The sequence below is a fragment of the Oncorhynchus tshawytscha genome, linkage group LG09, assembly GCF_018296145.1.
Source record: "Oncorhynchus tshawytscha isolate Ot180627B linkage group LG09, Otsh_v2.0, whole genome shotgun sequence".
NCBI classification, from domain to species: Eukaryota; Metazoa; Chordata; class Actinopteri; order Salmoniformes; family Salmonidae; genus Oncorhynchus; species Oncorhynchus tshawytscha.
In genome coordinates this window covers 52,194,898-52,211,012 of record NC_056437.1, presented here as the reverse complement: position 1 = coordinate 52,211,012, position 16,115 = coordinate 52,194,898, and the positions used below count along the sequence as shown (strand labels likewise).

Sequence of the window (16,115 nt, the reverse complement as noted above, 5' to 3'; positions counted from 1 at the left end):
ACAGGAGAATTATGGATATTGAATCGGGAGGTGCAGGAAGTAACAAGGTGGACAGTAAAATAGGAGTTTATGACTTCCAAGCAGGTAGGGTTTAATATGATGGTAAAGTGGATAGTCATTCATGTAATTACTATGGTCAGTAGGCTGTTGATTAACCATGGTTGCAATAATGAGAGGAAGATGGGCACAAGAGGTGTGGATATAACATTAGAGTACTTTAAGATAACATCAGTGACGATAATTAACAAGGTATAGAAGGTGCTTTTTACTCTGCGAATAAAATGTTCTTTACCTCCTTGACACCCATCATATGCCTTTGCCAAACATCCCTTTGGATCCACAGCATTGGAGCACAACCATAACCTTTCTCTCACCTCAAGCCTCTTCACTGCTCACTCTTCTCTGTTTGCTCTGGCCTCACCCACCAACAGACTTATGGTTCCTTTCACTGACAGCCATTTGCAGTGTGACTATAGCTTTGCATTGAGTTAATTTATACAGCTGCGTGTAGACTGCGTATTCCCATAGGACAGGACACGGGGTCAAGAACTCTGCTGTTACTGGTCCAAAACCATAGTGCTGACTGTCATAGCAACATTATTGCACAAGTCTTGCAAGGGATTACAAGGGATACCGAGAAAGCTTTACAGCTAACTTTACTGCCATTTATTATTTATTTATTTTTTACCTGTTTTTCTCCCCAATTTCATGGTATCCAATTGGTTGTTAGTCTTGTCCCATCGCTGCAACTCCCTTACGGACTCGAGCTAGGTGAAGGTCGAGAGCCGCGCGTCCCCCGAAACACAACTCAGCCAAGCCACACTGCCTCTTGACACAATGCCTGCTTAACCCAGATGCCAGCCGCACAAATGTGTCGGAGGAAACACCGTACACCTGACGACCTTATCAGCGTGCATTGCGCCCGGCCTGCCACAGGAGTTGCCAGTGCGCAATGGGACAAGAACATCCCTGCCGGCCACACCCTCCCCTAACCGGGATGACGCAGGGCCAATTGTGCGTCACCCCATAGGTCTCCCGGTCACGGCCTGCTGCGACAGAGCCTGGACTCGAACCAGGATCTCTAGTGACGCAGGTAGGTGAAGGTCCACTTAGACCGCTGCACCACTCGGGAGGCCCAACTTTACTGGCTTTTAAGTTGTAGTAAGACCACTAGTAAGACAGGTTCGAGAGAAAACGCCCCTTCTCTCTGCCAGTCAAATACAGGCCCTTCTAAACAAGCCCATCTATAAATCCGAACTGTACTTTGGAGAAGACGCCACGAAGTGTTTCCTATTGCATGGGCCTTGTGATGTGATGGTCCAGTAGTAATTTTCCACCAGTGCAGGAAGCGGAATGCTCCAAACAGACAGTGTCGACATCACCAGCCCCACTAGCCATTCAGATCCCTGCCTGCTGCCCACATCATAAACCTAGTTGATTCTAACTCTGGTCTGTCTCTGTATAGAAGACGTAAAACAGTCCTGACACTGACAATCCACTCTAGGCTCGTAAATTTAATGTAATAGGAAATGAACATTCCACACTGTTGTTCTCTTTGACTCCAGGACACGTAGCATATGTAGCCTAGCTACCCCATCGAGAAATGCCATCTGTTGAGTGTATTTCTAATAATTGGCGAAGCCAGTCCTTCTAGGAATTGCTGAATTGTACAAAATGTACAACCCCCCCCCCTGCAGTGATGTTGTTTTGTATGATAGCATGTGTTTAACTCCCTGCGTTGTTGACACACTGTTTTCAGATGGAGCTTCTGGATAAGTTCCCTGTGGAAGGAGGGCAGAAAGACCCCAAGCGCAGAATCATCCCTTTTCTACCAGGTAAGAGTTAAAACACACTGCTAATGGCTGACACTCCCAGCTCATTTGATGCTGTAAGGATGGATGGATGGATGGTAGGCCCCTTACTTGCCCTGGATGGTTGGAGCTGTCTGGCTAATGTTGGTGAGCAAGGAAAGGCAGGAAGCAGAAGATCCAGTGCAAGGTTTTTATTTTAAGGCTCCGAGGCTTGGAGCAGGTTTAGGTTTTTTATAAAACATACAAATCATCCACCAATATGCCTGGCTCAAAGTAAATAAATGGATTTAAAAAAAAAAAAGCAAGTCAAATGAATTTAAATGACTGAAGATCAGTCTGACTAGCCCACTAGAGCTCAGAAAAACCCTAACTAACCCATGCAGAGACTGGCTGCCATCTTCCTCCCCCCCAGGAAGCTCTACACCTGAGCATTTATAACCTGACAGAGACCAGGTGACAAGAAACACTTGTAATTGAACGCATTTTGTCAACCTAGGCCAATAAACACTTAGCAAAGTAACAACTTTACAGTTTAGATACTATAGCCTGTACAGTACAGAATACTTTTAAAGAGCTCAACTAGAGGAACCCCCCCCAATTAGTAATGGAGTGTCATCTTAATGAGCAGACCATGGTCACCTGCACACTTGGTGGCCACACCCATCCACATGCTACAAGACAGATCTCACACAAACCTTTGTAAGTACTGCTTTAGACGAGCAACATAACTAATACACCTTCTGATTTACTTCTCCTGTCTTCTATCATTTAGATTTCAGGTTTAGAAATGTGGACTAGGTCAAACGGGTAACACACTCAACCAAGATGTATTGATTTGGTGATGTGCCCAAGCAATTATATCACCATGTATACTGTGAAATGGGACTTGGAAGGATGCACAGAGTTCACTTTCTAACAGGTGTCATTATGCCTAAGCATCCAAATCAACAAAGCAGCAGAGTTAAGAGAAATAAGAAAGTACGAGCTGCTACATTAAATACGAGCTGCTACATTAAAGTACGAGCTGCTACATTGCACTCTGTGCACTACACCAATGGAATCCACACCCCTCATGAGCACAGTTTTGTTTTTGTCTATAAACTGATTGGCAAAGTAAATTGCTACTCATTTTAGTTCCTCCAATACTCTCCATCAAACACTTTAAGCACAAGGTGACAGATTGAATTAACACTTGGCTCACTTATTAGCAACTCTTGAAACAAAGCCTTTAGTGTCTCATGCGAGTTATCCATGTGAGGTTTAGGTGTGAAGGCCTCGCCTCGAAAAAGCCCTACCACTGGCCCCTCCCCTGCTGGGTTTGGTAAGGGGGTATGTGTGGATGGTAACAAGGTACTAGGTGAGCTGCCGGTCTGGAACTCATTGAGGGGGTCGCACACAGGGTCAAGGGACATCAGGTGCTCAGCTGTGTTTGTTTAATAAACTCTGAAAGGAGAGAGAGAACAAGCGAGGATCACAGCGTAAGAGGGAACAACACAGACCAGGGATACTAGACCATATTACTCCCACGTTGATTAATATACTGTTGTAAATATATGCTCATACAGCTGTGAAGAAAGATGAATTCCGAGTACTCTTAACCATGTTTAGTTTCGTTCTCTGTAATAAACTCGCACTAGTTCCAGTTACACAGAGTACATCTGTGGCGACCTGGGAAAACCAGTCACATGGTGGATAGATTTTTTTCCAACTTCTCATTGTTCTGAAAAAATACAAAATTGTCCCCAATCCAGAGCTGTTTAAATCACTGAAATACAGTATATTTACATTAGAAACCAGGTTGAGCTTTTAAAGTGAGAAAATCATTCAAAGATTATTTCATTCTAATTCTATTGAGGCATTACTATTTAATTTTTAAACAGCAACTGCTGGTGAAAATTTGCATTACAGTGCCTTCAGAAGGTAGGCATACCCCTCGACTTATACAACTTTGTTGTGTTACAGCCTGAATTCAAAATTGATTAAATATACAGTTGAAGTCGGAAGTTGACATACACCTCAGCCAAATACATTTAAACTCAGTTTTTCACAATTCCTGACATTTAATCCAAGTACAAATTCCCTGTTTTAGGTCAGTTAGGATCACCACTTTATTTTAAGAATGTGAACTGTCAGAATAATGATAGAGAATGATTTATTTCATCTTTTATTTCTTTCATCACATTCCCAGTGGGTCAGAAGTTTACATACACTCAATTATTATTTGGTAGCATTGCCTTTAAATTGTTTAACTTCGGTCAAGTAGACATCCTAACTGACTTGCCAAAACTATAGTTTTGGCAACAAGAAATGTGTGGAGTGGTTGAAAAAAGGAGATTTAATGACTCCAACCTAAGTGTATGTAAACGTCTGACTTCAATTGTATATATTTTTTTCTCACCCATCCACACACACATACACAAACCCCATAATAACGAAGTCAAAATATTTAGACATTTTTGCAAATGTATTTCGAATGAAATACGGAAATCTCAATTGCATAAGTATTTACATGCTTGAGTCAATACTTTGTAGAAGCACCATTGGCAGCAATTACAACTGTGAATATTTCTGGGTAAGTCTACAAGAGCTGGATTGTGCAACATTTGCCCATAATTTTATTTTCCAAATTCTTCAAGCTCTGTCATATTGCTAAACAACTATTTTCAGGTATTGTGATAGATAGTCAAAACTGTTACTCAACTACTCAGGAACATTCATTGTCTTCTTGGTACTCATTAATGTGTTGTATTGGATTTGCCACAAACATAAACCTTTGAATTCTGGGAAAAAAATTGACACATTTTTTGTAGTATTACTTTAGTGCCTTATTACAAACAGGATACATGTTTTGGAATATTTTCATTCTGTACAGGCTTCCTTTCACTCTGTCCATTAGATTATTATTGTGGAGTAACTACAATGTTGATTCATCCTCAGTTGTTTTCTCCTATTGCAGACATTAAACTAAACTGTTTTAAAGTCACCATTGGCCTCCAAGCAATTTCCTTCCTCTTCAGCAACTGAGTTAGGAAGGACACCTGTATCTTTGTAGTGACTGGGTGTGTTGATACACTAGCCAGAGAACACTAAGGCACTGCATCGCAGTTGCTAGCTGTGCCACACGCATGGCTCTCGACCTTTACCTCTCCCGAGTCGGTACGGGAGTTGCAGCGATGAGACAAGACTGTAACTACCAATTGGATACCATGAAATTGGGGAGAAAAACGGGTTTTGATACCCTTCCCCAGATCTGTGCTTCGACACAATCCTGTTCCAGTGCCCTACGGACAATTCCTTCTCCCTCATGGCTTGGTTTTTGCTCTGACATGTACTGTCAACTGTGGGACCTTATATGGACAGGTGTGTGCCTTTCCAAATCAATTGAATTTACCACGGTTAGACTCCAATCAAGTTGTAGAAACATCTCATGGATGATCAATGGAAACAGGATGCGCCAGAGCTTATTTTCGAGTCTCAGAGCAAAGGGTCTGAATACTCATGCAAATAAGGTGTTTTTTAATTTGTAATACATTAGCAAACATTTCTAAAAACCTGTTTTCCCTTTGTGATTATGGGGTATTGTGTGAAGATTGATGAGGATTTTTACATTTAAAAAAATCTATTTTAGAATAAGGCTATAACGTAACAAAATGTGGAAAAAGTCAAGGGGTCTGAATACTTTCCTAATGCACTGTAGCTATGTAGAGGTAAGTAAAATAGTACAGTACCAGTGTGTAAAGGAGCAAATCAATTTACTGGGTAGTAGTGTCATGTGTTAACTGCGACCTGATCTTGTTGAAGGCCTAGATGGCAGTGGGCAGGAAGGATTTACTTCATTTTGAAGTAAATTTATTTTATTCTGACAAACACAAGTAGATCTTTAAACACACAAACTACCTAGGTCATCATTCCTAAAGGTTTACTGACAATTCCATAATTTTAGCTAATTGATTGTGATTAAAGTCCACTGTATTTCTTGCTGTGTTTGTCAGCCCTTACAACAAAAAAATAACTTTTAAAAAATCATGAAAAATTCATGTGAACATTTTGAATATGTTGTCGGACACGTGGCGTTTCACGTTAATTTCTCACGTCACCCCTCAAATGAAAAAAATACATAAAACTCTCCACATTTATTTTTCACATGATTATTTTCACCACTTCCAGCTACATATGTTCTCCCATCCAAGGACCGACCCTGTTTAGCTGCAGAGGCAAACCAGAACTGGTTTGTAGGATGCTATGTTGCTGGAATGAATGTGCCAAAACTTCATTACTGGAATGAATGTGGCAAAACTTCATTACTGGAATGAATGTGCCAAAACTTCATTACTGGAATGAATGTGCCAAAACTTCATTACTGGACAATAAGACCCATACGATATGACAGGAACTCTGACCAGACACCTTCATACCTATGCTGTCAATGTAGCAAGATTGATGTAATTCTCTCCATGTCGGCACGTTCCCGGGCATAGACCTAACCACATATCTTTTGAAGGTGCATGTTCATTTTTTCAGCATTTTGTTGCACACTTCCTTGCTGCTGCTAAAAGATGATCTATCAATTTAAGTGGAGAGGATTGGAGTGTATCCACAGGAACAATACCTATTTGTCCACACTGCCTCGAGACCCAAATGTTTTAACACACACAGGGACTTTCCCCCTCTTCACACATGTGTGTGTGTGTGCACATGTGTGTCTAAGTAATCTCTCTAAATCAATTAACACAAACTTGTTAGCTAATTTGTTTTATGGGACACAGCAGGAATGTTAAATACCATGGCTGGGGAAATAACCTAGTCAGTGAAACATTTAGGCCAGCTAGGAGCTTTTCTTCAAACCTGTCACTCACACAACACTAACATTGACCTATCTTGAACAAATACAAAGTGGATGCAGGTAGTCTGATTTCTATAAAGTCTGGCTAACTAATGCAGTTGTGTACTTAGCTAGCTTACCTTAATTCTATTTGAAGATAATCGCTCCATGACGAGGTGATTATAATTGGAATACTCACTATTGTTGACCATCTTTGGGACCACTCATAAAATAATAATTGATTGCTGGTAATTCAGAGTGTATTAGCTAGCTAAATCAAACATTGCTATTTATATCAGTTTATATCAGCTTCAAAGATGATTGATGACTGAGAAAGCAGGAACTGGAAGACTTCATGCACTAGGCTACTATTGGATGACATGGACCCAATCTGAATTCTCACCCCCTCAACGATTTAAAAGCAGTGGATTGGTGTAAGTATTGGTAGACATTTCATCAACACCTATCTAATATGATTACATCTTTGAGGTGAATGAAGGCAAATGGAAAAGGCATAGCAAGAAATGGAATGTGACTCAAAAAAGGACTAAAAATGACCAAAGCTGCCTCGCTTCCAACAAGTTTACGATGATATCGATTGCTTGCTACTTAAAATCTAAATAACCAGCCTGATTTCATTGATCCGTAGCATGTTATCTTGAGTGGGCCAAGTCAGCTGCAACACTCACACAGGGAAGTTTGAGCTAGTGTTTTCGCATTGGATTGGTCATGCTAGCTAACATGTCAACCTTGGAAATTAACCATTTCCCTATAGTATTCTTTTACTGAACAGAAATATAAAACGCAACATGTAAAGTTTTGGTCCAATGTTTCATGACCTGAAAAGGGCCCAGACATGATCTATACACACAGAAAGCTTATTTCGCTCAAAAAATGTGCTTACATCCTTGTTAGTAAGCATTTCTCCTTCACCAAGATAATCCATCCACAGGACAGGTGTGGCATATCAAGAAGCTGATTAAACAGCATGATCATTACACAGGTGCACCTTGTGTTGGGGATAATAAAATCCCACAAAATGGGCAGTTGTGTCACAGCACAATGCCACAGATGTCTCAAGTTGAAGGAGTGTGTTATTGGCACGCTGACTGCAGGAATTTCCACCAGAGCTGTTGCCAGATAATATTTTGTTAAATTCTCTACCACAAGCTGCATCCAATGTAGTTTTAGAGAACCTAGTGGCATGTCCAACCGGCCTCACAACCACATGTAACTACGCCAGCCCAGAACCTCCACATCCAGCTGCTTTACCTGCGGGATGGTTTGAGGACGGCAGCTGATGAAACTGGGTTTGCACAACTGAAGAATTTCTGCACAAAACTGTCAGAAACCACACGAGGGAAACTCACCTGCATGCTCGTCATCCTCTCCAGGGTCTTGACCTGACTACAGTCCAGCATTATAAACAACTTCAGTGCGCAAATGCTCACATTCGATGGCCACTGGCACACTGGAGAAGTGTGTTCATCACAGATGACTCCCAGTTTCAACTGTACCAGGCAGATGGCGTGTAAGGCATTGTGTGGGCGAGCGGTTTGTTGACGTTGTGAACGGAGTGCCCCATGGTGGCAGGTATGGTATGTGCAGGCAAAAGCTACGGACAGTGAACAGAATTGCATTTATCAATGGCAATTTTAATGCACAGAGATGCCATGATGAGATCCTGAGGCCCATTGTCGTGCCATTCATCTGCCGCCATCACCTCATGTTTCATCATGTTAATGCACGGCCCCATGTCTCAAGATTCTGTACACAATTCCTGGAAGCTGAAAATGTCCCAGTTCTTCATTGGCCTGCATGCTCACCAGACAGGTCACCCATTGAGCATGTTTGGGATGCTCTGTATCAACTTGTATGACAGCATGTTCCAGTTCCCGCCAATATCCAGTACTTTTGCAGCCATTGAAGAGTGGGACAACATTCCACAATCAACAGCCTGATGAACTCTGTGAAGGAGATGTGTCACACTGCATTAGGCAAATGGTGGTCACGTCAGACACTGACTGGTTTTCTGAATCACTCCCCTACTTTTGCATGTCTGCGACCAGATGCATATCTTCATTACCAGTGATGTGAAATCTATAGATTAGGGCGTAATGAATTTATTTAAATGACTGATTTCCATATATCTTTGAAATTGTTGAATTTATATTTTTGTTCAGTGTACATTAATAAACGGTTTAAAGCAGGGTTCCGCAACTGGCATCCTACGGGTTGAATTTGGCCCCCCAAGTGCTAAGCAAAACATAACATTTTTTAGTTGTTGGACATAAGACTAATAACACCAGCATGATTTTAATGTAGGAAATCTGTTCCAAAGTATACCCACACATATCTACAGTATGTGACTGTATACAAATGTAAGCAAGGTTTGAAATTGTTTTAGTCAAATATATCAGTTTTGCAGTCTACAAATTAAATGTAATTGCAGTGCTGTCGGAAAATATTCTGATCGCTTGACTTTTTTCCAAATGTTGGTACATTAAATCCTTATTCTAAAATGGATTAAGTCAATCAATTTCCTCAGCGATCTACACACAATATCCCATAATGACAAAGCGAAAACTAGTTTTGGGGCATTTTTGCAAATGTATTAAAAAACTTAAAGATCCGGCCCCTAACCATCTGCTCAAGAACATATCAGCCTGTGGCTGAATCTAGTTGAGGATTCCTGGTTTAAAGTATTCAAAAATGTTCCAAAACTAAAATGTAGAATTTCTTATTTTTGAACGGTGCCGACATTGGAATGGTTATCGTATGCCGCATCACATCAACATCTAGGCCTGCTGTTTTGAGTCGTTGGTCTCCCTTGAATGAAATGTCATTGAAGTGGGCAGGTCAAAATGATGTCAGGTGGTTCCCATTTGAACTCCTATGTCTAAATCCTCCCCTCTCCGCACACTCGTCTTTCAGAACGGGACCGGAAAGACATTCTGTTAGTCTTTGACAACCTGCTATGTGAAGCCTTCTAGCAGGGTCTAGTAGCCTCGGATTAACTTCTGCTGCTCTTTGAGAACTGTGGCATGGCCCGATTTGCACAGCAAAGTTCTGTCTGCACTCACGACTACATGGTCAGGGAAACAGTTGCAAAACAAATGGAAAATCTGGTTGACTCAGACGAAAACCAACAAGACACAAAAGTGGTTTTCCTGTCAGGACTTAGTTTTTACTTCAAGGCCTCTCATTTTGTTTTCACTTCTTTGGCCTCTTAGGATCAGAAAAGTCATTCTGTGGCATCTACAAAATGTCTGCTTAGTGTTTTCCCCCCTCACCGTGGTTATGATTCGGCATACGAGTCAGCAGTCGACTCTTCAATTTTGTGAATGAGATCAATTGAATCAATGTTGACAGAGGATTTAATGATGAATGTTTGTATATCCAGGCTGTCTGACGACCTCAGTGACTGTCACAGCACGGAGCTATGTCAGCTTCCACACAGCTTAATTTATTCATACCAGGAGCCAAGGCAAATTTGCTCTTAACTTCAAAATATCAGCTACACAAATGGCGCCATGGAACTGAATAATTCCATGCAACTGCATAAATTGTCTCTATTAAAGAACCTATATTTATGTAACACTTGTGTAGCCTATGTCATTTGGTCATGCCTCCCCTAAAGAGAATAACAAAGTCTTTTGGACTTAAGTGCTGTTTACCGGTAAACAAAGCAGGCCATTCTACAGCAATATGGGAAGTGGCTGTATGTTATCAGTCAGCATCTGGAACCCCTGTAATTACTTAACACACATACCATCTACCCTCTCCACAGACATGCCTCTTTCCAGCACTCAGCCCCAAACGCAATTCATTAGCCCAGGGGTTCACAAGCTTTTTGCGACTCGGGACCCCTTTTGTGATAGCAAATCCATCAGGAACCCACTTAAAATCATAACACAACTCTGACTTGTGTGCGATTTAAAAATAGCATACAATGAGTTACACTGTGACTGCTGCAGCGCATGGCCGGACTAACCAAGTCTCAGGCCTTGGGAAAGAATATTAAAAGAAAAGAAAAGTCCTAGTCTTCGTGTCAGAGAATTTTGCAGTTCATGGTAATATCTCAATTCTCCACATTTTGCCATGGGATAGCAAGACAATTTAGCAGTTAAAGCTTAAATTAGTGCAACATTGTTTGGGTGGGGGGGGATTGTGCATCTAAGGGTAGCCTCTAGTGTAGATTAACAATATTACATTGTATTGTACCCTCTAAACTTGTTCTACAGACCCCTTGGCCAAATTCGTATAATCTGTTGTTGCCAACAACACATTTTTAAAAGACACTATTTCACATGACAGGTTCCTGTGGCTGCCCTGGGTAGGTATTGTGTTGAGTAGAGGACTTGAGATAAGTTGCTCTCTGGCCAATAAAAGCTGTTTTATACCTCGCTAGCCGTCACAGATTTGCCATGAAGTCTGTCTATCTGGCCCAGCCTTGACTCTGAACTGTAACAGCCATTTTACTTTCCCCTAAAAATAGACCTTTCATCGAATGCACCCATGATCATGTGGAACATACAAAGAGGGCAGTGTTGAGTCAATTTTCCCCTTGACCCCAGAGAACTTGGAAAAGTGTCAAGAAAGCTTTCTATTTGAGGACTGAGAGTGAGAATAGTGGTCAACTTTCAAGTCTCCTGACTCAGTTTTAATAAACTGTTCTGGGAAAGTGTCTGGACTGTCAGCAAGCCAAAGTAGAGAAAATATCATTCACACCTTTAAGAGGAGAGAAGATGGGGGGGGTGGGGTGCCTGTAGCTGATGTCAATGGTGTGCTATCAGCCAGATGGAAACCACATCTTTTGTGTTTGATACCATTCCAATTACTCCATTCCAGCCATTATTATGAGCCGTCGTCTCTATTTTATACACTCGTCAGCAACAGATGTGGCTGAAATAACCAAAACCACTAATTAGAAGGCATGCCCACATACATATGGTACATGTGTGCAAGCACATGTATGTACATTGCATTCGAAAGTATTCAGACCCCTTCCCTTTTTCCACTGAAATAATTTCCCCCCCCCCTCATGTACACACAATACCCCATAATGACAAAGTGAAAACAGGGTTAGAAAGTTTTGCAAATGTATTAAAAATAAAAACACATACTTTATTTACGTAAATATTCAAACAATTTGCTATGAGACTCAATTGAACTTAGGTGCATCCTGTTTCCATTGATCATCCTTGAGATATATTTCTACAACTTGGAGTAAATTCAATATATTTGACATGATTTGGAAAGGCAAACACCTGTCTAATGGTCCCACAGTTGACAGTGCATGTCAGAGCAAAAACCAAGCCATTAGGTCAAAATAATTGTCCGTAGAGCTCTGAGACAGGATTGTGTGGAAGCACAGATCTGGGGAAGGGTACCAAAGCATTTCTGCAGCATTGAAGGTTCCCCAAGAACACAGTGGACTCCATCATTCTTAAATGGAAGAGGTTTGGAACCACCAAGACTCTTCCCGGAGCTGGCCGCCCAGCCAAACTTAGCAATCGGGAGAGAAGGGCCTTGGTCAAGGAGCAGACCATGAACCCCATGGTCACTCTGACAGAGCTCCAGAGTTCCTCTTTGGAGATGGAAGGACAACCATCTCTGCAGCACTCCACCAATCAGGTCTTTATGGTAGAGTGGCCTGAACAAAACCACTCCTCAGTAAAAGGAACATGACAACCCACCTAAATGACTCAGGCCATGAGAAACAAGATTCTCTGGTCTGATGAAACTACATGAGATTTTTGGTTCCAAACCACCGTGTCTTTGTGAGACGCAGAGTAGGTGAACGGCTGATCTCCGTATGTTTGGTTCCCACCGTGAAGCATGGAGGTGGTGGTGTGATGGTGTGGGGGTGCTTTTCTGGTGACACTGTCAGTGATTTATTTAGAATTCAAGGCACACTTAACCAACATGGCTACCACAGCATTCTGCAGCGATACGCCATCCCACCTGGTTTGCGCTTAGTGGGACTATCATTTGTTTTTCCAACAGGACAATGACCCAAAACACACCTCCAGGCTGTGTAAGGGCTATTTGACCAAGAAGGAGAGTGATGGAGTGCTGCATCAGATGAACTGGCCTCCACAATCACCCGACCTCATCCCAATTGAGATGGTTTGGGATGAGTTGGACCACAAAGTGAAGGAAAAGCAGCCAACAAGTGCTCAGCTTATGTGAGAACGCCTTCAAGACTGTTGGAAAAGCATTCCAGGTGAAGCTGGTTGAGAGAATGCCAAGCATGTGCAAAGCTGTCATCAAGGCTAAGTGTGGCTACTTTGAAGAATCTAAAATATATTTAGATTTCTTTAATGCTTTTTTGGTTACTACATGATTCCATGTGTTATTTCATACTTTTGATACCTTCACTATTATTCAACAATGTAGAGATTATTCTACAATGTAGAAAATAATAAAATAAAGAAAAACCCTGGAATGAATAGGTGAGTCCAAACTTTTTACTGGTACTGTGTGTATATATAGTAGTCTGTAGACTGAATGTCCCCCAGGCGGTTTATGCCACCAGTCATATTATGTACAGACCAGGATGTGACAATTCCAAAATGAAGGGCAGAAAGTGTATCAGCGAAGGAAACGCTGTCAGCAGTGGTGAACACAGTCGGTTCATTGCTCTTGCCCCATGAACTGCACCCCACCCTGTGAGTGAGTCTGTCGTCACCACCTCGCTCGAAGACACTAACCCTAGGGAAGTGCCCGAAGCAAAGACGGAGAGGGTCTTCCAGTGAAGGAGAGCCGAGAGACAGTCTGTGGTCAACTTACATCTTTTGATTGTGGTGCAGACGTGGACACGGGCAATGGAGCAGTTACCCAAATGCTCAGTAGTCCTAGTGGTAGTACCAAGATGGACGCCATCAACCCCAGCACTAGGTGACACGTTTTGAGCATGTCCGAGAGCCCCCCTATTGAACAGGGAGAGGCACTGTCGGAATGACGTGATAAGGCCGTCCGAGAGTGTGGCCCAACGAGAGAGGGAATCCATCTTGACCCGTAGGTATTCTATTCTCTGTGATGGCATCAAACAACTCTTTCTGGTTGATCTTGAACCCTAGCTCGTTGAGGTGGGTTACAAGAGAAGCCGTGTCTCGTACCACTTGCTCCTGTGTCGGGGATCAAAGCATGTAATCGTCTATGTAAGCAGATACACTTAGTCCCTTGATTCTCAGGGGTGCTAGAGCTGTCACTACACACTTGCTGAACATTTGGGTAGCGAATGTTAGCCCTAAGGGGACAGCGAGGTATTCGTAGGCTTTTCCTCGAAAGGCAAACCTGAGAACTCCTGCGTGTCGGCAGAATACTTTGTACCCTCTACTTTTCCCACTAAGTTACAGCCTGAATTAAAAATGGATTACATTGAGATTTTTCTCTTCCCTACACACAATACACCATGTTAAAGTGGAATTATCTTTAGATTTTGTTTTACAAAAAATTTTTTAAATGAAAAGCTTTGGTTTTCAACCCCTTTTATGGCAAGCCTAAATAAGTTGAGGAGTAAAAATGTGCTTAGCAAATCACAAGTTGCATGGACTCAATGTGTGCAATAGCTAGAGTTTTTAAATAACTACCTCATCTCTGTATCCCACACATCTGTAAACTCCTGCAGTTGAGCAGTTAATTTCAAAACAGATTCAACCGCAAAGACCAGGGATGTTTTCCAATGTCTCGCAAAGGGCACCTATTGGTTTGCAACAAAGGCACTAAAGTAAAACTTCAAAAAAATGTGGCAAAGCAATTTAGTTTTAGTCCTGAACACCAAGTGTTATGTTTGGGGCAAATCCAATACATTACCAAGTACCATGCTACATATTTCCAAGCATAGTGGTGGCTGCATCATGTTATGGGTATGCTTGTAATCGTTAAGGACTGTGGAGTTTCAGAATAAAAACAACAATAAACTGAATGGAACTAAGCTCTGGCAAAATTGTAGAGGTTCACCTGGTTGTCTGCTTTCCACCAGACACTGGGAGATTAATTCACCTTTCAGCAGGACAATAACCTAAAGCAAAGACAAAGTAACACTGGAGTTGCTTACCAAAAAGGCAGTGAATGTTCTTGAGTGGCCGATTTACAGTTCACTTAAATCTGCTTGAAAATCTATGGCAAGACGTGAAAAAGGTTGTCTAGCAATGATCAACAAACAATTTTATAGAGCTTGAAGAATTTTGAAAATAATAATGGACAAATGTTGTACAATCCAGGTGTGCAAAGCTCTTAGAGACTTACCCAGAAAGATTCACAGCTGTAACCGCTGCCAGGGGGGGTTGAATAGTTATCTAAATCAAGATAGTGGAAGAAAAATGCTAACATTTGTTTAAAAAAATCATGTTTAAAAAAAGAGCAGTTGTGTCAAAAAGGGACAATTAAGTTCATTATAATAAAACGTCAAGGGGCGTGAATACTTAAGGGACTGTACATGAAAATAAGCGTTGTACAGGTCAACTGAAGTGAACCAGTCACATTGACAAACGGAGCGAGACCGCACATTGAGCGAAAGCATACGGAACGTGTACACTCAGAAAGCTGTTGAGGATCCGTAGAGCCAGAATGGGGTGCAAACCCGCCTCCTCCCCCATTTTTGGGGGAACCTGGAAGTACTGGGAGTAGAAGCCACAATGGCTCTATTCCGCTGGTATTATTCTGAAAGACCCTTTGCTTAATAGAAAGCATATCTCCTCTAGTATGCGCCCTGAGTCGCCAGTTGCTGTTGTCATCAGGATCCCATTGAAAGCGGGAGGCTTCATAGCAAACTGTATCCCTTTGTGACTGTTGACAAGACCCAGGGGTGGACTGCACATGTGGACTGCACATCTCTCTTGCAGCGAGTTGCCCACTAGTCAGATGACTCTTGCTCACCAGTGGTGCCTTAGCGCTCTTTTGTTGTATTTATGCTCTGTTCCCTCGGCAAGATGCTTTAATGCGACAGAGACTTTAATTACAAAGGGCAGCGTTATATCACTGGGATTTGGGATAGTTCATATTAGCGACAGAGCATTTGTCTTCCTGCCTCAGCTGCTGTGAAAGTGTTGAGGGGAGAGCTGTAGCACGGGGGCACTTGGGTGTCAAGTTGACCATTGACCAGAACAAATGTGACCAACCTGATAAGAGCATATATATATGCTCTTATCTAGCCCTGTTTATAATAAAATAAAGCCCTACAAATCTTACTACTCCCATTCCCCCCCCACCCAAAATACCACTCAAACCCCATTCCCATCCAACCTTTCTGACCCTGTCAAACAAACTCGCCCTTTCTACAGGGCTTCAGGAGCATTAGAGAACTCTTCACAAGGAAGAGAGGTGAGAATGACCAGAGGTGGTGTGAGCCCTCTCTGTCTCCAACAGATGCTGTGATTGGTACTTCAGTTAAAAATATATATTTCAAATGGAACTCAATACTTTTTCGGAGGCCTATTTGTATCCATTTCTTGTTATTGTTGGTGACCTCAAAC

The 16,115-nt window shown here is 42.0% G+C and overlaps 1 protein-coding gene across 4 annotated transcripts in view; it reads left to right on the top strand.

Moving 5' to 3' along the window:
- LOC112258110 (SH3 and PX domain-containing protein 2B-like) overlaps positions 1–16,115 on the top strand; it is an 82,057-nt gene that overhangs the window by 25,002 nt on the left and 40,940 nt on the right. For all 4 annotated transcript variants that reach the window (XM_024432228.2, XM_024432229.2, XM_024432230.2 and 1 more), the window contains exon 3: positions 1,760–1,835. In XM_024432228.2, coding sequence (XP_024287996.2) covers positions 1,760–1,835 — 76 coding nt within the window. The remainder of the gene's footprint in view (positions 1–1,759; positions 1,836–16,115) is intronic.